Here is a 23,777-nt window from a genome sequence, read left to right as displayed (position 1 = left end):
AACGCAACCTCTGTACAGCTGAGGGGCCGAAGCACTATCAAACGCAGCATATATCGATTAAGGAGAGCAGAATTAGCGCATGTAATTGAGGTATTTTCAAATACTTCAAATAAGCACATGAATCACTTTTAATATAGTTTTATTTAATAAATCCAGCAATTTACAAACACACCAGTATCTTGCCTTACTGATGAATTAGAACCCTATTACATAGTTCTCCATACATACTGTACTGTACAACATAATTTGGGGCTCTGGCGTGCCTCACTGCTTTCCGACTGCTTTACAAGGGGGTGGGTGTCTAGGTCATAAATACAAATGTAACATCCCGACAAGAAAAATAAAAATAATTTAAAAGTTAAAAGACTGGAATATTTCAGTAAGGTGCAAGTACTGAGCATAAGAGAGGTCTCATACATTCCAAGTTAATCAGAGGAGTGGCTTTCATGTATTCATGAAACTACGGGAAATGTCTAATTAATATTCATATAGTTTCTTCCCCATTTATGAGTAATTATGGCTACAAAGAATGAAAAAGATGAGCTAAGGCATCCCATAGGTCTCTACACTAGGATTTTAAATTATGGATACCTCCCACACATTTCAGATTGAGGATTCAAGTTCAATGATTACATTATTTTGACATGGATGTAAACATGTATTGCACTTGGCTGTAATGCTTAGATCCAAATTTAAACCAGAGCACTTTATTTTGCCAGGTGTATGTATACAAGGGAAAATGTGTCACCATAAAAGCTTTGAGATTCTGAATTTTAATACCCAAGCTCAAATAATATAATGTAAGCACTATGGGGTGTCAAGTGATTTCATGAACACTGCATCACATGTGACAATCAACCCAGACATTAAATAAAAACTCAGGGAGCCAGTGAACACCATATCTCAACAATCCAAGACTCCTTTTTTGAATTACAGAATGCAACCCCCAACCCTACTGGAGCAAAAGTTATTGAACAGAATAATGAAAAATATAATGGTGCAACTCTATACTTTAAGTTATATGAAGCTAGAACCTCAAAATTCACACACCATAACAGCTTTTATGTATTTTTATATTTTTTCTTGGTTAGAAAATAACTATTTTGCAGAAGATATGATTTGGAGAAAAATATCCGTAGCCCATACCAATGAATATCCATAATACTTTACAAAAGTACAAATGGAATGAGAAACCCATTTTAAGTAAACAACCCAATAACAAGAACATTATATTACGGCACTGTTTTATTATGTCGCACACTGTAAGCCATTACAAAATGGCAAATGCATTCCAACCTGTAAGCAGTTGTATACAAATAAATTAATGACACTCAAAGCAAGCCATGGGTTGGGTGTGAATTATCGCTTGTTATTATAAAATAATTATGGCTTTTAGTTATGCAGAACAAACACTCAGAAGGGGAAAACAAAAAAGCATAATTTTATGGAATCCCATAGGTCTCTATAGAAATACCTTGCTTGGCTGCCAATTTTAAGTAAGCAACCTTGGGAGACATTACAGACATGCTAGGGGTAAATTAAAGTTGAAGTGTTCAGTTAAAGCTGCTAAAGTTGGTCTACTGAATTGGTTAAAAGAAAACAAAAGAAAAGAAAAGAAAAGAAAAGCCTTAAATTGGATATTTAAAGCACAAACACCCCTGCTGTTACTTCCTTTATTGTACACGTACTGCTTAAAAAACACAAACTGGTTGCAATCAGAAAAAGGCTGCCTGAACCAGATTTGACCTTTCCAATTGACTAAATACATACAGCTTTTCTTCATTTGGTCAGGCAGGAAATGCATGCAATTAATTTATATATAAAAAAAAAAACTTGCACTTGTAACTAGAAACTGTGTAAGTTAATTCAAGGTTTAGTTAATGTGAATTAAACCCAGCATTTGGGATTTTTAACTAAAAACAAAAATGTGGTTTTCAGTTTTTCACATTAAGTTATTCAGATCTGTCATTGGTAGGAGCCACACTTCTACAGAGTAATAAACATATTAAAAGAAAAATTGAAAATGTGTGTATATGTATGTGTGTGTGTGTGTGTGTATATACATATATACACACACACACACACACACACACATCACGGGTAGTAATCATCTGTAAGGATAAAAAAGTTTTAGATTTTACATTTTTCACTTTTTTGAGTAGAGCACAACAAAAACAACCTTATCTAAATATATAGTGAAATCACATTCCTAGTTTTATTTGTTTGTTTATATTATAGTTCAGTAAATTTAGCTTATTAACTAATACACTTCCCTTCACTTTGGTAAACATTCACTTCCCCCCCAAAAAAAAGCAGAATGTCACAGCAAATCCAAATGTAGCTCAACCATCAGTAGTTCTTTGTATAAATATCAAAAATGGCTGTTTACTTTTATCCTAAACAATGTATTTGACTAAGAACTGTGTACATCTTTGTTTCACTTTAAATGAAAAACAAACTTAAACTGGGACATTTTACAGGTTATTAAAATATAAAATAAGCATCTTCTGCATTAAATCATCAATATTTCATATCAGATCGATTGTATAGACAGGCTTGTTCTTTCGCAATACGAAGAGCCTGATTTTGTATTATATAGCAGTGTAGTATTTAAAAATATGGATAAGGATTTTATTAAATACTAACCTATCTACTCATTACTCCCAGATTGAAGGCACCTATTTCTATCTACTGATTATATTCTTACATTGCATTTTCTTCAGTGTAAACAATGAATATTCCCCAAGAAGCAGGATTGCAACATGCAATATTTTTGTGAAACTTAATTTGGACAATAGGCCCAAAAAATTGAAAAGGTCAGGAAAGAAACGCCAGGAACGGTTTAAATAAGGTTACACGCTATGACATACCAATGCAGAACTGCCAGACAAGAAACAGTGAGGTGGGACACCATCCGTCAGTTTGAAGAAAGGCTGTATTTTCAAATAATCTAATCCGCTGAGCTGAAAGTTTATTTTTTGATGTTAAAAGAAACTGATGCTTGTCCACATATTCTGAATTATATTAACTTTTCTCTCTGCCAAAACCAGTTACTCTAGGTCTGCTTGTTTACCCTATAGTAAAATGAATACAAATGCACCTTAAAGATTACATGAAATACAGGCATGTCCTATTAAGCATGTAGTCCCCATGTTCCTCTAAAGAAGGTTTTGATGCAGATTTTAACCTGGATTAAAAAGTTTTAATGCCTTCACACCCTTCACCTTTCCTTTACCATCAGCTATATATATATTTTAATATAAACTAAAATGTCATCAGTGTACAAGACAATACATATAGTTGCTTATGACTGTGGTGAAGCAAGCATATCCCCATGCATGCCCATGCCCTTTACTACAGTACAGCACAGTCCAAAAGTCCCATTGGGTGTTTTTTTTTGCCCCTGCAGCTTTTAGTTCACTACATTTAGCACCACTCCCAAGAATTTGAAATTTGTATTTTTCAGGCTTTAAAAAAAAAAAAAAAACTAAACAAAAAGGACAAAAATGTTTTTTATCCCCAAAGCAGTTTTCTCAGAACACAAATGCACATCTATTACAGTACTTAAGAGGAACAGCCAGAGCACCCAAGATGAAAATCCTAGTCAGCATTAAGACAGACGTCCAGAAGGGGAGCCGAGTCAGCTGTCAAAATGGCAGAGGTGGAAACCATTACTGGCCTTCTAGGAAGTTATAGTTTATCTCAAAGCAGTTATTTTAAGTAGACTATGCTGTCAAACTACTGACAACAGGATCTGAGCTTTACCTCGTCTAGGAATACGTCTACATGACCATATCTCCACCCGGGAAGGAGTGAAAGTGGTCGAGAGTCTTGATTCGAAGCCATGCCAACTTAGGAACAGTAATTGCCGACCACTGGTCACACGCATTTTGTTTTTACATCGCAAGCTGATCCTCCTGAAGAAAAAGAAAATCCTAAAAGTCTTCTGCAGACATTGTTCCTGCTTTTAAAGAGTTCTCATTGAAAAAGGCAGCTGGTGCTTCTGTGTTACACAGATAGAGCAGCACATTTATTACGTAATTTTTTTTGTTTTGTTTTTTTCCTCCAGAGGGTGACAGGATTTATTTATTATTATTATTTTTTTTTTAGAGCCCACAAAACTGGAACACGGGCAGCTTGTACAGAGTGGACATATGTGCTGAAGTGGTGTGATTTCTTCAGCTCCTGTAAGTGGTGTGCTCCTTACACTGCAGGCATTAAGAAGTCGCCGGAAACACAGTCAGCCAAGGGATAAAACATTGCTGCCAAGGATGTTGCATGAGGGAACTGATCGCTGCAGTGATACCCAAAACAAGGCTAAGGTGATCTCAAAGGGGAAACCAGAGCTTCCCTCCACTCCGGTTTACAGGTCCGTAATTGGATGGTTCCATTCTCCTGAAGTAGCACAGTTGACAGGATCCATGCGATTATATGGGCAGTGTTTGATGTGTTTGATTCTCAATGTGTGTGCACGCACTCAGTATTAAAAATGGTCTTGCATGTGAATTAATCTCTGTACTGGAACAACTCCAGTTTGTCAACAAGTGAATACAGATTTAATTTTTTTTTTTTTTTTGTGTTTTTCTTTCCTCTCTCAATACAGTTGGCAAGTCTAGAATATGCTTAAGTGTGCAGATCTTGGAACGCTTTGGTTGAAAATGTGCATATTTGGCTTCTTCTGATTTTTCTAGTGGTTACCAGTCAAGTTAAATAATTTTTTAATCTATGCAGTTTAAGTGAGGTCTAACATTCTGGTCGTCTAGTATGAGGTTACAGTGTGCCATTTGCCTTTTATTCTCAAACGTGAAATATACGCAATGGTAATAAGTTCCAAACATCCGCTTGGCCCAACCCCCATAAAGGAGCTGCTCAATTTATTTATCAAACACCTATGTTTTTTTTTTTTTTTTTTTTTTTTTATATTGGTGATGGTGCATGTGAAAGAAAAAAAATATATAAATGTTGATTCAGTACAGAGGTTTAAATTGCTGAAGTAGGTACGTGTCTGCATTTACATGTACGTCTTTGCATCACTATATGTCCCTGAATCCTTGGCCCTTCAGTTGGTGTCCATGTGGTCATCGCCCGTCTCTGGAGCCTCTCCCAGTGAGGCTGAAGGAGGAGAGCTCTGGGGCTCTTCCCCATCTCGGCGCTGGTAAAACAGTACATACGCTGCCTTTGTCTGCAGAGAGAGAGACAGAAAAGGAATACGAAGACAAGGCAGGCAGATAAGATAACAGTGGTCTCAAGTCACCGCGCACAGGCAGAATGAGAACAGGACTTATATCACTTTTTCTGGTGCTCCTACACCAGAGCTTCACTACAGTTAAAGGCCCACTTGAAGTGAAAACCATGCCGTTTTCAAGTTAACTTACCACAATCTGATCTTCTGTAGCAGACGAGACACTGCTATCGTCAAAATAATACCACTTCCCATCAGATTTATTCTTGGCATAAGCCGTGTCTGTGGGGGAAGGGAGAGAGGCTTTATACTGAAAAATAGCTAACATTACAAACATCTATTCATAGTTACCAGGAGAATAAAATAGATTAAAAATAAGGCAGGATAGAATATATTTACATGCCTAGAAAGCCTATTGTTATAAAGTTTGCAAAAAGTAAACCATCAGACGCAGACAATAGCAATGTTAAATATTGCACACTGCAACTGTAAGATAATTACAAGGGTATTCATCAGCTACCAACAGAGACTCAACACCTTAAAACTTTTCTGGAAATACAGACTTATAAATCACTACTGGTGGAAGTCATCACCTCCACAAAGTGCAAAGGCTTTAACAATCGGTCTTTTCTGGGTGAAACAGGTGAAAGTTAATTCTGGCTGGTGAAAAAAACATTTGCAGACTGGCATTTTCATATAATTGTGCTTTCTGGGGTCAAAACTCTGATTATGATCAAGGTTCCAGTGTCAGAACAATCTGAATTGAGCAAGGTTTAAAAAAAGACTGTACTGGGATTGACTACAAAAAAAAAAAACAGGAAAATATTTACTATTTCCTAGATATTTCAACACACAAAACAGAAGAAATAAATGAAAGACTGCAGTACTCACAGTGCCCTCCACCCATTCCCCCATAGTGGTTAGACACAGCAATGAGGTCATAAACATAGGGCCCTGCCTTCGGATCACAGACAAACTCGGACATGTTCAGATCTCTGTAACACAAAACACAGACAGTCATCCACACACAAATAAATTAATAAAGCGAGCCTCCATTTTAAACCAGCTATAAAACGGTTAACTTACTGGCTTTATTTACTCAAAGTTGTTCTACATACAAGTCCAAACGTAAGAATAGAGTAATCAATCACAAATTACTTAACATTTATGGATCAATATATAACTCCTTATTTGTTTCCAGTATTAAAAAAGAGGAGAGATTCAGGCTGTGGGTTTGCTGAGCCCTAATCATTCATTGTACTTTAAGTCCTTATCAAAGGCAAACCTAGAGCCTTTTCACATGTAAGCATGAGTCAGCTCCTTAGAACCAAGTGGAGCCTGCCAAAAATAATTTGGTGTTTGTTCCTGGTTATACTGGTGTCCTTGATCCTTATTAATACTGCTGCTGTTGCTTGATATGTTTTAAACTGGTTTAAAAGCTCTGTAAAGCTTTAAAATCACATTTACATGGCATTTACTCGTATAGATATTTCAGACCATTTCTTGACTTTAAATTACAATACAAAGCTAGTTAACAAACTGACTCTCTTAAAGATTATGGAATACAATGTTATGGTCACATTAACAAAATGCACCCCAGCACCAAGAGATATATATAGCAATGTAAACCATACAAATAAAAAACAAGGTAGAGATTTTTGTGGTTACAGAAGTATACTGCAGCAATCCAGTTAATAGCACCATAAATAGTAAAAACTGGTACTGCTTCTCATGCAGAAAATTCATACTCATGTCAGGACATGGAGAACAATTGAGGGAGGAGTAATGTATAGTGTCAGACTGTCTTTTTACTTTTAAGGAGATCGCTCCTCGTCTTCACTAAGCTTTGTTAAAGCTCCCTGATCCACAGTGCCCTCTAATGTACAGTTGTGTTGGGATCTACAGGTAGTCAGGTGCTTTTAAATTCAAATTCTGTTTACACCTGGTGATGAAAAACAGAAAATGTGTATACCTGACTGGGAAATCTACCACAGTGTCCAGCTTGTCTCTCCAGCAGCGGTTATAAGAGAAGCGTTTCAAATGTACTACCAGGATGCGAGGCAGTGACCACAGATCAAACTTTTTTGTAGCCTGCTGATGTTTTTTGCAAGTGGGGCAATACCTGTACAGACAAAGGGAGATCAAACAGCAGTTTGAATTTAAATTTACATTTGTATATATATATTTAATAAAACAAATATAATTCTGATATTCTACTAAAAAGCTTTGGGAAATGTCTCTACCTAGGATAAATTGTATCTGTTTTAAGGTCTTTATTTATTGGGTTGGGCACTACGTCTCGGAGGACAGCCAAAACCTACAATGTCTGTTGGGATCATATAATTGCAAAGTTGTAATAAAATGTAAAATGGCTAATTTCACTAGAGTGGAATCTCTCTAATCAAAATTCATAATCAATGCACTGAAACAGAGAAGCTGAAAAAGAAAACCTAGAGGCATATTTACACACAAGCACACTGCATTCTCTGTGGCAGCACTGGTGCAACCTTTCTTTACGTTTTAAAGGGAAATGCTGGTAAAATGCTGTCTCACTTTTTAAAATATCCTTTTATGCTAAAATATCACAACACTGAACATTTGAAAAACATTTTAACAAGAGGTTTAAATTTTTTTAAATGGGGATGAGCCACTGTATTTCAAGCACTGAACCTGTAATACTGCTGTGTGTCAATGGTAAATCAAGAACAAGAAAGGTAGCTAATATTTCCTGTGGCAATATTACCTAATTTAAATACATTTTGCCAGTGCACAACTGTAGATAACCACAAAGGCAAGCGATACAGGTGCACGTGTGCAGCTTTTATCAGGACTGGTTCATCAAACTGTTTGAAATGGTAAAACTACTATGCATCTTTTGTTTATTTAATATGAAAGAACAAGTATTAGTTTCATTTTATGAGGCTCTACAGCAATGTTCTAGATTAACCAGAATTATACTCAAATTGTGCAAACTTCAATCTTTGACAGCATGGCCTCATAAGCATAACATCTAACATTTGTTTATTTTTGGTGTGTAGGTCTGTCTTTCAATCTGTAAAGTGCTCTGTGGCTACCCTGCAAAGGTCGCTATACTAAACACAAATTGATTGATTGGTTGGTTGATTGAAATACAACAGGTAGTAAGTAATAAAAGAAACAGGAAAAAAACATACAGATTATAATCCGGCCTGGGTTTCAGGTAATTATATAAAATAGATCTAAAACATTTAGACAAACCAGGACCATAGTTTTGTTGTGATAATAGTGAGAATAATATAACAGTTTGTAATGAGAAGTGCATGGGTGTGAAGACTCACCAGGGGTCATGTTCTCCCAGTGTCTCCATTGTGGTGAAAAGCTCAATGCACTCCCTCAGGGCCACGGTGGCCTTCTTCTTCTGGTGCTGCAGCATGCTCTCATGCTTCTCAAAGGCCTGGGCAGAAAAGGGCAGTAGCGGTCACAACTTTTCACAGAAGGGCAACAAGCACATAGGGTAAACTATGTGATTGTTTGTGTCTTAAGTAATGCACATAATTAAGATTACAAAAGTGAATTTGCCATCAATGGAAACAATGAGCTACAAAACTAAGGCAAGCATGACAAAAATACTAATGGAATCAAATTATTATTTTTAAATCTTATTCCCATCATCTGCACTGACCATGGAATAATATTTACCCCCCCCCAAAAAAAAAAAAAAAACCCTGGAAGAATAAACTCAACAATAACTTATGCATTGTGTGTCTGGATAAGGATTATACAAAAAAAAAGGTTGCAAACAGAGCCATCCCCAAGTAGACTTAACGCAGATGCCAAAAAGACCCATCACCAGCTTTGGTACTAACCTCTGCTTCTTGGTCATCATAGTAGAGTTTCTTCTTCTCAGAATCCCAGTCAATTGCCACTGTGGAATGTGCTGTTGGCGAAACATACATTCAGTCCAGCGGTTAGACTAAATATCTTCAAGTACGATAAAGTCTAAACCACAACATAAATTAAATATTTTAAACTGGACGTAATTATACCCAATAGGTTTACCGATTGTTTTTTTCACTACACTACAAAGCACAGTACGTAACATCTCAAAATAAAACCGAATTGTGGAAACTATAAAGCTATTAAAAAGGTTCAATCATTATAAAATAAATAAACAATCATATTAGTATTGGGATACTTGCAGTTAAGTTTGAGGATGTTGCCGTCACTGGGCAGGGGGCTTATGTCAGCGGTTCCGTATGAATTCACCATGCTGAAGGAAAACAGCTTGACCCGACAGGTCCCTGGCTTGACGGAGGATTTTGGCGTGTTGCCCACTAGCCCGTTCTCCAGGTCCTCGCTGTCCTCCTCCCCCGCTGAGCCCTCCGACTGACTGTGGTCTGGCTCCAGGCTGATCTCCTCCTGATGATCCATGGCTTCGTCCTCCCCTGCAGCACACAGCCAGACTAAATCCCACTGACACTCGCACAGCTCAGCTGTCAACATGTAACATTGGAACCAGGCAATTGATCTCAGCATTATACAGGTTTTAGGACTCAGTCTGAAGGTAAAGAGGAGCCTGAATCCCGAAGACACGGGCAAGAGCAATGGCGGGGAGGAGAGCGGGGAGAGATTTTAAACAAAATGATGAATGCAAAGTTTGTTCCATCATAATGTAGGGATTTCATATCGCAACAGTAGTGATTCAGCAATCAGCAGATCATTTTCTAATTTATGTTCCAGTGGGTCATCTGAAAATGTAATAAAAACTAACCAAAAAATAATAATTGCATGAATGTATTGGAATCTAACAATAGAAATCATTGTCCAGATCAAACTGACATTCCAAAGACAAACATGTAAAATACTTTCTCCACCCATAACATTAGCAGTGAAACTGTGGGTCTAACAAGCACTTACCTTCACAAACCCCATTGGGGCCATTGCAGGTCCCTGGCTGCTTTGTTTGTGGCTGACTACTGCCAGTGGCGGTGCTGGCAGTCCCTGCGCTGCAGGAGGCCCCCTCAGAGGGCTGGCACACAGATGTGCCGAGCTCAGTGGTTTGACTGGGGCCACCGGTGAGCTCTGCAGCCTGGCAGCTGCTACTGCTGCTGCTGCTGCTACTGGTACTGCTCCTTGCACTAGTGCTGCTACTGCTGGCAGCCACAGCCTTCCCCTCACAGCCCCCACCCTGCAGCCTCTTCACATAGCGCCTGAAACATAAGAACATAAGCACATAAGAAAGTTTACAAAGAGGAGGCCATTCGACCCATCGTGCTTGTTTGGTGTCCATTAATAACTGGGTGATCCAAGGATCCTATCCAGTCTATTTTTAAATGTTCCCAAATTTTCAGCTTCAACCACATCGCTGGGGAGTTTGTTCCAGATTGTGACAACTCTCTGTGTGAAGAAGTGTCTCCTGTTTTCCATCTTGAATGCCTTGAAGCCCAATTTCCATTAGTGTCCGCGGGTCCGTGTGTCTCTGATGAAAATCAGATCTCTGCTGATCCGGAAAAGCTCCTCTGGTTTGATGTGGTTAATGCCTTTCATGATTTTGAAGAATTAAATCGAGTAGGACATTCCCTTCAAACCTGGAATAAGTCTGGTTGCTCTCCTCTGAACTGCCTCTAGAGCAGCAATATCTTTCTTGAAGTGTGGAGCCCAGAACTGTACACAGTATCCAGATGAGCTCTAACTAGTGCATTGTACAGTCTGAACATTACTGCTCTTGTTTTAAATTCTACACTTTTGAAAATATACCCAAACATTCCGTTTGCCTTTTTTTATTGCTTCCCCACATTGTTTGGCTGGAGAAAGTAAGAAGTCCACATAGACTCCTAGGTCTTTCTCATGCGTTACTTCATCTAGTTCTTTTCCTCCCATAGTGTAATTATAGTGGACATTTTTGTTACCTGCATGTAATACCTTGCCAGGTGTCGGCCCACAACCGAATATTATCTAAGTCCCTTTGAATAGCCTGTGCTGCCGAGATTGTATCTGCTGAGCCACCTGTTTTAGGATCATCTGCAAATTTGAGAAGTTTGCTAAATATCCCAGAGTCCAGATCATTTATATAGATTAGAAAAAGCAAAGGCCCTAGTACTGATCCCTGAGGAACTCCACTGACAACCTCACTCCAGTTAGAATCAACTCCTATAATCAACACCCTCCGTTTCCTATACATCAACCAGTTCATAATCCACCTACTTACATTACCCTCAATGCCTACAGCTTCCAGACTTGAGGATCAGTCTTTGATGTTGAACCTTATCAAATGCTTTCTGAAAATCTAAGTATATCATATCATATGCTTTCATGTGATCTATAGTTGCAGTTTAGTAAGACATGATCTGTCTCATCTAAACCCATGTTGACTATCTCCAAGAATATGGTTTTCATTAAGATCCTCCTCTATTTTCTGTCCAATCATTTGTTCCAACATTTAACAAGTGATGCAGGTGAGACTGATTGGTCTAATTGCCTGGTTCAGTTTTGTCCCCTTTCTTGTGGATTGGTATGACATTTGCTGTCTTCCAGTCAGTTGGCACATCCCCTGTTCTAAGTGTCATTTGGAATATTTGAGTTAGCGGCCTAGAAATAATAAGTACTGCTGGAAATATACCATCTGGCCCAGGTGATTTGTGCGTTTTTAATTCTGCTAGTCCCTTTTGTACCTCCTCCTCATTTATCCTGATCTCCTTTAGGGTTTGACTGGACTGATTGTTAACCTGTGGCATGTTATCTGTTTTTTCTTTTGTAAAAACCTCTGTGAAATACTCGTTTAGAACATTTGCTACATCTTGTTCATTTTCCAAGATACTTCAATTTTTGCCCTTTATCTGTTTCACTTCCTCTTTTATTGATCTATTGCTGTTGTAGTATATAAAAAAAACGACTTGCATCATTTTTTGCTCCAAGAGATTTGTTTCTTTATTTCCCTCTTTGCTTTCCTGATCCCTTTCCAGTTGAACATATTCTTTGTATTATGTTTAGTCTCTATCCCTTTTGTATGCGCTATACAACATTTTCTGTCTCGTTTTTTTGCATACTTCTATTAAATCATTTTGGCAAATGTTTTCTGGTCCTCATACTGCTACGTTTTGGTACAAATTTCTCCTGAGCCTCAATTAGTATATTCTTAAAATATAACCATCAATTTTCAACTGAATCTGTATCCAGTGTGCTCCAGTGTAACTCTTAAGTGCAGCCTCATACCTTCAAGGTTTGCTTTTCTAAAATTGTAGATCATTGTTTTAGACTTGGTCCTTGTTTTTTTTTTTTTTAAGTATGCCTCAAAGCTAACCATAGTGTGGTCACAGTTTGCCATTGGTTCTTTAACTAGTATCCCTCTGACTCTTGGTCATTTGAAAAGATCAATGCACTCTCCCCCATTATAACAGCCACATCCTTGCTACATGCAGTCCTGAGTACATTGTACATCATTTTCTGTAAGCCACGTTTCTGTCACTCCTACAACATCATAGTAACACGCCAGCACTGTGGCTTCTATGTCTAACATCTTGTTTCTGATACTCATGGCATTGAAGTAAAAACATTTCAGGACTTTCCTACTAGCAGTTTCCCTTTGTTTTCTTTCCTTAGTGGAACATCTCCCATTGTCAGAGCTCCCTGCCCCGCTGGTCCCTAGTTTAAAAGATTCTCAATTACTCTGCATATACGCTCCCCCAATGCATTAGCCCCCTTCTGTTTAGCCCCCTCTGCCCGTCTCCCTGGCCATGTACGTGGTACTGGAAATGTTTTGGTGAAAACTACTGTGGAGGTTCTGCTCTTTAGTTTCTTTCCTAACTCTTTAAATTTGTCTTTTCCTATGCCCTACCGTTTCCTATGTCATTGCGTCCAATATGGACCATGACCAGTGGATTCCATTGATCTCTAGGATTTCAACATGCTGACAACATTCACAAATTAAATCTTCTTGGACGAGTTCATTCAGAAAGGCAATCATTCTGCAAACATGACACAGTAGTGGCCACAGGCTTCTAAATTTTGCAAAGTTTTTATTTTGTGGGCTCTTGGTTTCTGTCTCCTGGTCAACTGCTTGACTTTTTTGTCCCTTTTGTTCCCTTTTGTCCCCTTAAATTAGGGCAAACTACAGACAAGATTAACTTCAATTAAGGCAGTTAAAACAAAATCAGGAATGCTAAGACTGCCTGAATCTAGGAACATAACAAGATGGCTGTTTCTCACCTGTACTGTTCTGTGTCCGTCTATGGCAACTTGTAAATCCTTCTGTAAAACAATACTCTTCTCAAATAACCCTGAAAACAGGAGTATAATTTATGCCCTCTGTAAGAGACATCTTACAGTCAAACAGCATCCACTACCATGGCTTGGAAGCCATTTCTTAACAGTGACAGGACAAAGCTTGAATCATACATTCAAGCCTTGCTTTCCAGTATCTCACGTGAAGAAAATCGTAATATCCTCCCTTACCCAATTCTCTCCAGCACTTTCTCATACAGAAAGTCGACAGCCAGACTCTTCTGGGGGACAGTGATGAGCAGGGGCTGCCCAAACAGCAGTGTTCCCGTGGAGGTACCAGAATGCTTCATGTGTCGCTCCCTGAAGTAAACAGGCAGGTTGATCCGCTCTGGATCCACCTCTCCCACCTCGTACCTATCAGAGAGGGACACTGCAAGTCAGACAAATCCCTGCTCTCAAAGAACACGAACCCATTTACACTGCTTTCAGATTTTCATAACTCTTAAAATACATCTCAGAGATTAGAAAACACATTAACATTTCAGTGGTGATAAAGAAAAAGTTCTATAACAAACAAAAAAGCAAACCTGTAGTTTTTTTTTTTTAATAAATCATCAAAATGATTACATACACAAAAATGTCATCCTTGTCCATGATGTTGTTGAGTCCATCATCCCGCTGGTAGATTTTATGGAACCGATGATTGTATACATCTGCCACTACCATCTGAAACATTATCCACAAGCTTTAAAATCTCAGCAGCTCGTTTCTTAACATCCCAAATGTTGAATCAAAACCTCAGCTGTGCTCAACTTTGCGATTCATCTGCAACCAAATCTACATTATCCAATAACACCATAAAATATAGAATCAAGGTAGATACCAGGTTAAAATTAATTTCTGAAGAATGTTGCAAAAACAGTTGGCAAAATAAAAACAATCTCCTGGATATTTAACTATATGCAGAGAAGAAGAAGACATCTTACATTATCTGCTGCGACTCCAGAGAGTTTAGACAATGCACTGCACAGGTCTGTCACTGTTCCCAGCTTGGGGACCACTACTCTGTACTGGAACAAAATGAAGGTAGTTCAGGTTAGACTGTGACACATCAGTCATCGACTCGGTAAACACACAATGCTAAAGGGATCTCAGCATAAAGAATGTTGTTTTAAACCTGACCCATTCACTCCATGAGTTTTCATTTACAGATATTGAACTTCCTTTTAGTCCTCCTTTAGGAGCTTACTTCAAACTAAATGAAATCCCCCATAAATCATCTTCATTCACAATATGAAACGTACAATACATGCACTCAAACTCCAGGAATGCTACTTTTTGATATCTACAAGCAAAATGATAACAGCAGCCCCATCGCAGGCAAACAAAGAGGAAGTCTGATTTTTTTTTTTGCAGCTGGTCACAATGGGGCCCAAGTTGAAAAATGTAGATAATTTAAAAAATCAAACATGAACAGCACCAATTTGACAGTTAGATCTTCTCTCTATATAGTGTAAATAGGTTTGTAAAAATGAAACAAATTACACATTTCTACATGCGTCCAGCTGTGTGGGTTCCTGCATTACCTGCATAGGCCGGGACTGGGGGTCTGTGCGGACCAGGAACACCTCCATGGTACGGTCCTTTTTCATGGGCAGCGGAAGAGTGAGGTAGCAAAAGGGGTCAAAGGTGACCGAGATCTTGGCGCATTCCGGACACACCAGGGTGGATTTGAAGAGCCCGTGGAAGATGTCCACAATAATTGAGTCATTCCGAAGACGGTGATTCTTCCAGGCTTCCTTTGCCACAATCTGTCAACCAAAGCGAGAAATGTGTGTAAACCCTCACATTGCATTCAGAACAGTTCAGTAGTACACAGATTATTCGAGGAAGAGTATTTTACAAAGAAAGACAGGATGCACAGTGTATTATTTAAATACAGGTATCCAATGAGGTAACGGTTCCAAAAATATGTTAAGCAATCTCTGATATTACATATACAGTATGTTAACCTTCATCACAATTCAAAAATAATGTAAGAAATGTATGGGCCATTTATGTGAGAACAATAATATACTGCTTAAATATGCAAACGTAACTGGGAGCAATTCTACTTCATTTTCTTTATCATTATCCATTTCATTATCAAGTAAAATGTCCGGTGTCTCCCGAGATGCAAAACAAGGGAGGCCAGCCATCTCAAATGCAAATGTAGGCGTCACGAACTGTTGATATCCAGGGCAGTGTACCTCATCTGGGCGGCCCTCCGCATCCCTTAGTGCCAGGTATGGCTTCTTCTTGACGCGGTTGAGGTCCTCGTGGAGTCCATCCAGCAGGAAGGCCAGGAGCTCCTGGGAGTCCTGCTGTTGATAACCCGAGAACTGAGGGGCGAAGCGGCCAACCTGGGTCTGGAGACAGGAGGATGCTTAGATCACTGCCCAACGGCACATGTTTGTACTGTCCTACTACAGCATGTGTGATTCAAAGAGTAAACCCCTTTCTTTTGGACAATTGGCAATTCTGGGGCCCTCCTACCTTGAATGACCGGGGAGCCACGTAGCTGCTGCGGCCCAACCACATCTGCTTTACCAAGTCCGCATAGGCCTCTGCAATCTCGCCCCGCATGCCAAGCGGGTTCTCACGGTTTATCTCTGCCTCATATTCATCCTTTAAGAAATACTCTGTCAGGGGGGTGGCGTTGCTCAGGCACTGCCAGGGAGAAACCAGACATCAGATTCGACACTAATTATGACCAACGTCTGCACCAGACATTATACTGAGCAGATGTAGATCATACTTCAGTTTTTCCTTGCATTATTTATCATGTACGGTAAGGAAAATAATGTATAATGTATTATATTCTCCTCTTCTGTGATTATTCCCTAGTGTTTAAACATAAACCAAACCATAACAGGCACTAAGTCCTGCTGGCAGTTCTGAAAATTTTTTTTTTTGAATTCATGTAGTTCTATACATAAACATGCATCTGTACTATATGATAGAAACTTTGATAACTGAACGCATTTTTGTAAATACTGTATACATATTATTTGATGTATTATGTTCAAGAAGTGCTCAGTACACAATCTCACAAGGGCATTTTCGGAGCAATCCACAGATGTTATCAGTCATGGTAGCCTGGCTACCAGACGAGCAATGTAAAATAAGTAAATTCACATTTGCTGCCTTCCATGTCTTTCTGCAGGACTCATCTACAGTGAAATCATCGATCGCCTTACTTAATTATGATTTAAGAGAACAAATAAGAGATCAGCACAAAGGGGGGTTATGAGGACAGTATAATGTAGAAGTTGGATTCTTACCTGCAATGCTGAGTTCATGAAGCAGGTATTGCCCAAATTGCTGAGACCACACAGACCTGGCTGTGTCTGAGTTTCTCTATAGTTGTACGATGAGCTGTAGGAGTTGTAGCCGCCTAACCTGTGAAGGTAAATAAGGCACTTCAGTGCATTTGCCATGAAATGGGAATTGTGAACCGTAAGGTGCGTTGAAAATACAGCGTTTATGTTTATATATATATATATATAAAAAAAAATAGATGCTGCTGATCATGCAACTTATTTTGGTTTATAAAAGTGTAAAATATTTGAATAGTTGATGGTTTTGAACTGGACTTGCCTGTTCCCAGAACTGGTGCTGTTGTTCAGAGTGTAGCTGGAGTTGCTGCTGTCCCCATTGGTTACAGTAGACGAAATGGTGGCTGAAGAGTTGGATGAAAGCTTTGGGGAGGTAGTGAAATTCCTGGAAGTGGCTGTGCTAGACCTGAAGACAGGAATAAAGACAATGATAAATGTATACATGTTGTAGTACATTTCAGTGTACTTCTTCAGTAGTTTTAACAGTATATTAATAGGTTGTATACAAATTTAAAATATTTAAATTACTTGTATTTGAAACTGCAAAAAACATCAGAGAGTAGAAGACTTGGAAAAAAGGAGAAGCAGATCATTTTATCTGACCACGTGTTTTGGATGGACCACCACTGCACCTTTAAATATTTTAGTCACTTTATTTTAGTCACAATATTTTAGTGTGACACACAATATTAATATCAACATAATCACTTTAAGGTTTTATACTTTTCTATAATAAAATATATTTTGGAATAATCATAGATACTGCGGGGCTAGTTATTTCAAAAACTTAAATAAGATTTAGGCTTTAACACTCAAAGGCACATTTACATATCTTTAACTCATGGTATGGCACATGGATACAAACACTAAGCTGTAATTGGCAAGGGGAGAAGGTGGGGTGAACTTACTTTGGGTGACTGGCTTGCCTGGGCCACGTGCCATCCTCATTCTTCTGTTCGATCACGAGCACCTGTGAAAAGTACAACAGTGAAAAACACTGCGAGTCTCTGGTAACATTGTGAACAGCTGGTTGGATTGTCAACTGTCAGCTGGAAAAAACTTGTTGCATAAAATGTCTGGGCAACAAAGCAAACACGTGATTTTGAAAGCCAGTCAGTCTTAAAAAAGAAAAAAAAAAAAAAAAAAAAAAAAAAAAAAAAAAGATGTATAGCTTTGAAACATTAATTGAAACCAGGCATTTTTATATTTTGATTTCATGGATTATTCTGTGTAATTAAGTGCAATGCCTGGTCTGGGGCTATACGGATGGAAATAAAGCAAACCCTACCTGTCCCTGAAACAGGCCGGCATCTTGCACAGTGCTGTCCGGCTTGTTCAGCTGTTCGTATGTGTTGCTCATGTATTTATTCCACAGACGAGTTTCCTTCTCTGCTGGGATCTCGAACAACGTTCTCATGTCCTTTTCAATTGTGTCTGAGGAGGGTGATGCAAAGTGGAGGAATTTTAGGGGAGAAAGAAGATCTTAAGTGCAAAAACTAACATAATTGCTGCATCAGGCTTCATTTTTAACGCCAGAAAATGCTATGAGGGTGCTATGCCTTGAAGAAGAACTCAAATTGAATAGCAAAGCAAGGGTTACCGAGAAAAAAAAATCTCAAATGGAAACAAACTGGTTTATAATTTACATCACTTCTCACCTATGGTATCAGCTTTGCTGAAATGTCGTGTCACCACATTGTCCATGTTATTGTTTTCGCAGAGATTAAGCTCCAGCAGGTAGACTTCAACTTTACAGTGCTTCACGAACATGCCATGCTCAACCACCTGCAAGGGACACACTGATCAGTGGAGTTTCAACAAATCGGACACTTGCTCAGGAAGATTTGACTAAATACATTAAAAGTGAAGTACGTGAAGTTTGCATCATCTGTAGAACATACAATAAGCACAAAACAGGCTTTTAATGGCTACAATCATGACTACAATTAAGTTTCTAAAATGTATGAAATATTGTTTTGTGTTTATAATTGGTGTATTCATATAATTTTCAACGATGCCTAGTGATGGAGAGATTCCTATCTGAGATTAACCAACGTCTCCTTGTTGAGCTATTTCAGGGAGTTCTTTACAGGGGTTGGAAAATTATCTGCCTCTCCAGCAACATTCCTGGACAGCCCCTGCTGCAAGTACAGCCCTTCAGCCCCTGAACAACAGCTGGGCAGTGAAAGAGCAGCCAGAGTCCCACAGGCCCAGGCCGACTGCACCAGAGCGCTGCTGAGTCACAGGGGGCCCCACATGCCACCCACGTGGCCAACACTTCCAATAAACAACACGGTGTACTATTCAAGCACAGCATTGATTACTCCGGTTTTATACAAAATGTACAGTGATGGAAGCTTTACCAACCTTACACTGGACAAAAATATTGAAATACTGATATCAACAGATGCTAAGACAAACTAAAACGTACGCTGGATGAATCTGCTATACTTCGAGACTTAAGAAACATTGCAGGTTGCATTTCCAGTGATGGAAAAAAAAATGAAAATAAAGCCTTGGAATTACAATACATCGACTCTCCTAAACACATGCTGTTGTTCTTAAATTATATTATGCATGTCTGTGTTTCACCTCAAGTGGAACAGGTCACCCACCTTTCTCACAATGGGCTGCTGCCCATCCACACAGCAATACCAGTTTACAAGCTTATTCCAGGCTTCCGTGGGCACCAGGACATAGTCCAGCTCGTCGATAAGGTGCTCCTTTAGGGCCTGTGTCTCGTGCTCTGTAGAGGGACAAGAACAAGTCACAGCTGGGCACAAAACCACATGTGAAAGATGGCTTATTTCTAATATGAGATCATGATTATTATTTTTAAAGGCTATCCACAAATTTCCAATTAAAACTACAGAAAAGTGAATTTAAAATGCACATTCTTCGGACTCGGTATGCACACCACCAGTGTAGAGTTTTGGGGTAAACTCAACTTGACAGCAGACTTTACACTTTACACACAGGCAAATCTAAGCCTTTAAAAATGCTCACAGCAAGTGATACTTAGACTGTTATAAGGCACAAATGCCTTACTATGATGCATGACGCATGCTAATAAACAAACAGATAAATCAATCTAGAAAGCAGCAATCATTTGGAATGGTGTCTAAAACTGAAAATTGCTTTGTGTAACATCCGCTCTTACACTCATTTTAATTACAAGAAGGTCAGAGAACATGTGCCCTTCAGCATGACCAGCATAACATATCTCTGTTACTGGAAACTAGATCAGGCTACATCAAGTAAACAGAAATATCAAACAGCCTAAGCAGAACTGTGCTCACAAACTGACAATTTATATCAAAAACCTTCAAATGAATGACCTTCCATCAAATATATCAAATTTCGTTAAGTCAGTATTTGCATAATAAGTCTAAATATATATATGGTACTTTAACTCCTTACCTGAGAAGAGCCCCGAGTTGTCGATGGGTCCTGGGTAAAGGCTGAGCTCCCCAACATTGTACATATCCCAACTGTCGAAGCCCACATATTTCTTCCATTGCTTAAACCACCGACTATCAATCAAAAACCTGTAACACAGACATTTTGAAGTCGATTACAACTCAGTAATTTTAACGCTGTAGTGAAGTATTTTTGAGAATAATTTTTAGTAGACGATACCATAGCACAAATGTATTAGCCTCTTTAACTTCTATTCAGGTTCAGTATAGATCAGCTTCCAAGATTGCTTTTTAATGAGCTGCAGCCAATATGGAGAAAGCAACAGCCAGAGAAAAACTCCCATTAACGGTCTTACTTTGTGATTTATATTTACATATATTTTGCAATGATTAGAAATGAGTTAATTTTAAAAACTGTTAAAAATAAAATAATCACTTCTAAAATACTTCTAATGGGAGCGTGCCGAGTTCTGGCTATTTAATTGAACATCGGGTTACAAGAAATATATTAATCATCATCACAAATTAAACATAACACTTGCTGTTCTGGCTTTTTATGATGTCAGCAGAAAACAGGCAAATCGTGTTTAAAGCAGGGCTAACTATGAGCACAAGCCTTGTACTAAGACTAACATACAGTATGTCCTTACACCAGACACTGTTTTCAACTGTGACACAGCAGAGTGGACAAGATCCAGGTTCAGATGAAACTTGCAAATAAACATTCCACCCCGGCTCCTGTATTGCTCGGCATGCAAGCTATGCCATAAACAAAAATGAAACCCCTCAAATCTGGGTGAGCCTTTCAGATCATAAAAGGATTTACTTGCTCTATAAACTAAACAATGTTACATGGCTTTTGAAAGTATCTTTAAAACTGCTTGTATTTTATGCTTTATTTGTTACCTCGTTCAAAGAATGCACTCCTTTAGTCTGAACAATCCAATACACTTTAGGCAGAAACATATATTTCAGATTTCCCTTGCTATGAAATGACTGAACAGCAGTATCATGTTATTTCTGAAAATCGTAAAAAAAAAAAAAAAAAAAAAAAGTACTACTGGCATAGCACCTGCTTATTTCAGCATATTAAATGTATTAGTTATTATGGGATATGTAACGTGTATAATATACAATTGTAAGCATTTCCAACAGACCAGAACTCAAGTTATGCCACTAGATGGGCAACGGCCAAACTCAATACAAAGTATTTTACAGTAACAGACAGGATGTGCTAATTGTATCTGAATTAAGAATCTGTGTTACACACCATAAGTTTGTTAGAGGAGTTTATTACTGACGGTCTGTCACAGTAATCAGCCATACAACTACAAAATAAGACAACTTGGTCTTGGCTTGTTTTGATAAGTCACAACTCTACCATTTATAATGTGTATGTACTTTAAATACAGTAGCTAAACCCAGAGCCACGGAACTGGTATTTTGCTGGATCATCCACTTTGAGGAAGGCGTCTGATCACCACCAATTTACACAGCTGAGGGCAGAGTATCCGTTGAACTGAGCTCTGACCAGTAAGCCCCTCAGGATGGAAGACAAGGCCGACCGCAGCTTCAAATCTCAACAATAAAACCATCGACACATAAAATACTAGGATCAATCACGACAGAGAGATTTGATTCCCCATTATGTACCCAGTTGCGCCATCGCTCCTATCAATGACATGAATGTGGAACTAGGCACCAAAGAAAAGCAACACGAAGGGAAGCCGGTTAGCAGCTCAGTCAGTGGCCGCCGGTGTTGCTGCTGCCCTCATCCCTATTTCTGCGGACAGAGCCAGAAGAGTCGCTGGGGGACATCCAGCCGAGATGACAAAGCATTAAATAAACCGCAGTGGCTTTCGGGGCTCCTGTTCCGGGGTTCGCCGCGGTACGGCCGTTTCCCAACCGGTTCCCCGTTCTCTCATGGCTGCGGCCGACGGCCTGTTCATCCTCGTACTTTCCTATAATCATCCCGTCCGCCCTTATTTTTACATATGTACCCGAGCGGCCAGAAAATTCGCCTCTCCACTCTGTAGCGGAATGTCTGAGGGAGCAGGAGGAACCTGTGGCTCTACTCATCAGCAACTGCTCCCAACTCCAATAACACTCACTGGATCCCCGCTCTTGCCTGGCTCTCATCCCCGGATCTCCCCTGTCTAAGACTCCGCAGGCAGGCCTGAAACCCCCGGGTCTCCGTCACTGTGCCTGGAAGCTCACAGTCCAGCCACTCTCTTACCATTCGTCTCCCTTACGAAGCGGTGTTTTGAGTAGGGCTCCGATGCTTTGTTTCTGGCTTTCGGTAGTAGGTATGGGTTTCTGACAGGGTACCGGCTCCGGGTCGGGCTCTGCCCCGCTGCCCGCTTCGGGTCCGCCTCCCTCAGCCATCGCGCCGCGTCTGACTCCGGGCCGCGGGCACGCGGCTCAACTGAAAATATGAGTCACGGGAGCCAGCAGCAACGCACGAGCAATGCGCGCGGCCGGCACGCTTGAGTGCGGCTCGGTTCTGGCTGCACGGGGGAGCTGAGAAGAAGCTGTCCGAGGTCACGGCTGGACTACATTTTGTATAACTTATTAACAGAATCAATAGTCTTACACACACATATATAGAAGCTTGGCGTTTCTGAACAACTTAAATATATATACATATATCTCTATGCATACCCATAAAACCACAATTAGCTAAGATAACATGCATTCAAAAGTCCACAATATGCAATATGCATTGCTTTTGTAGATAAGTGATCAATGCAATTTGCCACAATATGTTGTTATTATGGATACATATTCTATAAAACAGATTTATTCACTCATGAGTTACACATAAATATTTTAAATCTTCTTGAACTTTATCACAAAAAACAGCAACTTTGTAAGCAATGAATCTGCTATAGTACTAAACACATTATTGCATATGAAACAGTTTTTTTTAACAATGTATTGATTTATGCCTGGGTATAGCATTTAAATCAATCAACAATTGTTTCAATTCAATATTGCATAAGAAGGCGGGAAACAATATATATCAGTGCATTAGCACTGATTGTACTGCTCTGGTGGGAGGGATGGTTGTTGAAATAATTAACCTAGGATTATCTATGAAGCAAGTGATATTCAATAACACGTATAAAAGCAGAGGACCTGAGGAACACCCAAGTACAGAAAACTCTGACACCTCACCTATACATTAAACCAAATTTGCTGAGTGGAGGTGCAGTAGTTAAACTGAAGATTAAGCTATCTTCTAATAGCATGTTTATACCACACACCCTGTTACATCCCTTTCTGATACAGCCACAGCCACCTCGGGCTGATCTGAACTGGAGTCAGAGCCAGTCATAGTAGCTGTGCCCTGGCACCACCCCAATTGTTTCAACAGTTTCACACCACACAAGACCTGTCAGACATCCTATTCATTGTAGGAAATACATTGGCATACACAGGTATGTTATGCCAAAAACACCTAAAGGCAGATTAGATTTTCCTACCACAATTGAGTCTCACAGCAATAACTTGGGAAACCAGCTCTGAAGCCTCTTCTGATCTTTTGGGTTATGAACCTGCATTTCAAGCAGACTTACTTTACATTTCAATAGAGGCCCT

General features: G+C 39.3%; 1 protein-coding gene across 1 annotated transcript; it reads right to left on the bottom strand.

The window, feature by feature from the left end:
• Window positions 1-122: 122 nt before the first annotated feature.
• Window positions 123-22,587, bottom strand: usp4 (ubiquitin specific peptidase 4 (proto-oncogene)). Its single transcript, XM_066698113.1, has 22 exons — window positions 22,414-22,587; window positions 20,179-20,306; window positions 19,374-19,504; window positions 18,417-18,543; window positions 18,047-18,192; window positions 17,667-17,728; window positions 17,021-17,164; window positions 16,705-16,822; window positions 15,917-16,090; window positions 15,631-15,789; window positions 14,968-15,192; window positions 14,368-14,451; window positions 14,013-14,107; window positions 13,613-13,795; window positions 10,079-10,371; window positions 9,361-9,606; window positions 9,028-9,098; window positions 8,500-8,615; window positions 7,155-7,304; window positions 6,074-6,177; window positions 5,376-5,464; window positions 123-5,182 (listed from the first exon to the last, which is right to left on the bottom strand). Exons 1-22 carry the CDS (start codon window positions 22,560-22,562, stop codon window positions 5,060-5,062), a joined length of 3,117 nt encoding a protein of 1,038 aa, XP_066554210.1. The 5' UTR covers window positions 22,563-22,587; the 3' UTR covers window positions 123-5,059.
• Window positions 22,588-23,777: the final 1,190 nt, after the last annotated feature.

This window comes from Amia ocellicauda, chromosome 3 (genome assembly GCF_036373705.1).
Source record: "Amia ocellicauda isolate fAmiCal2 chromosome 3, fAmiCal2.hap1, whole genome shotgun sequence".
Taxonomy (NCBI): domain Eukaryota; kingdom Metazoa; phylum Chordata; class Actinopteri; order Amiiformes; family Amiidae; genus Amia; species Amia ocellicauda.
Note: the sequence above shows the minus strand (reverse complement) of the source record. Positions and strands in the feature narration are given on the sequence as shown.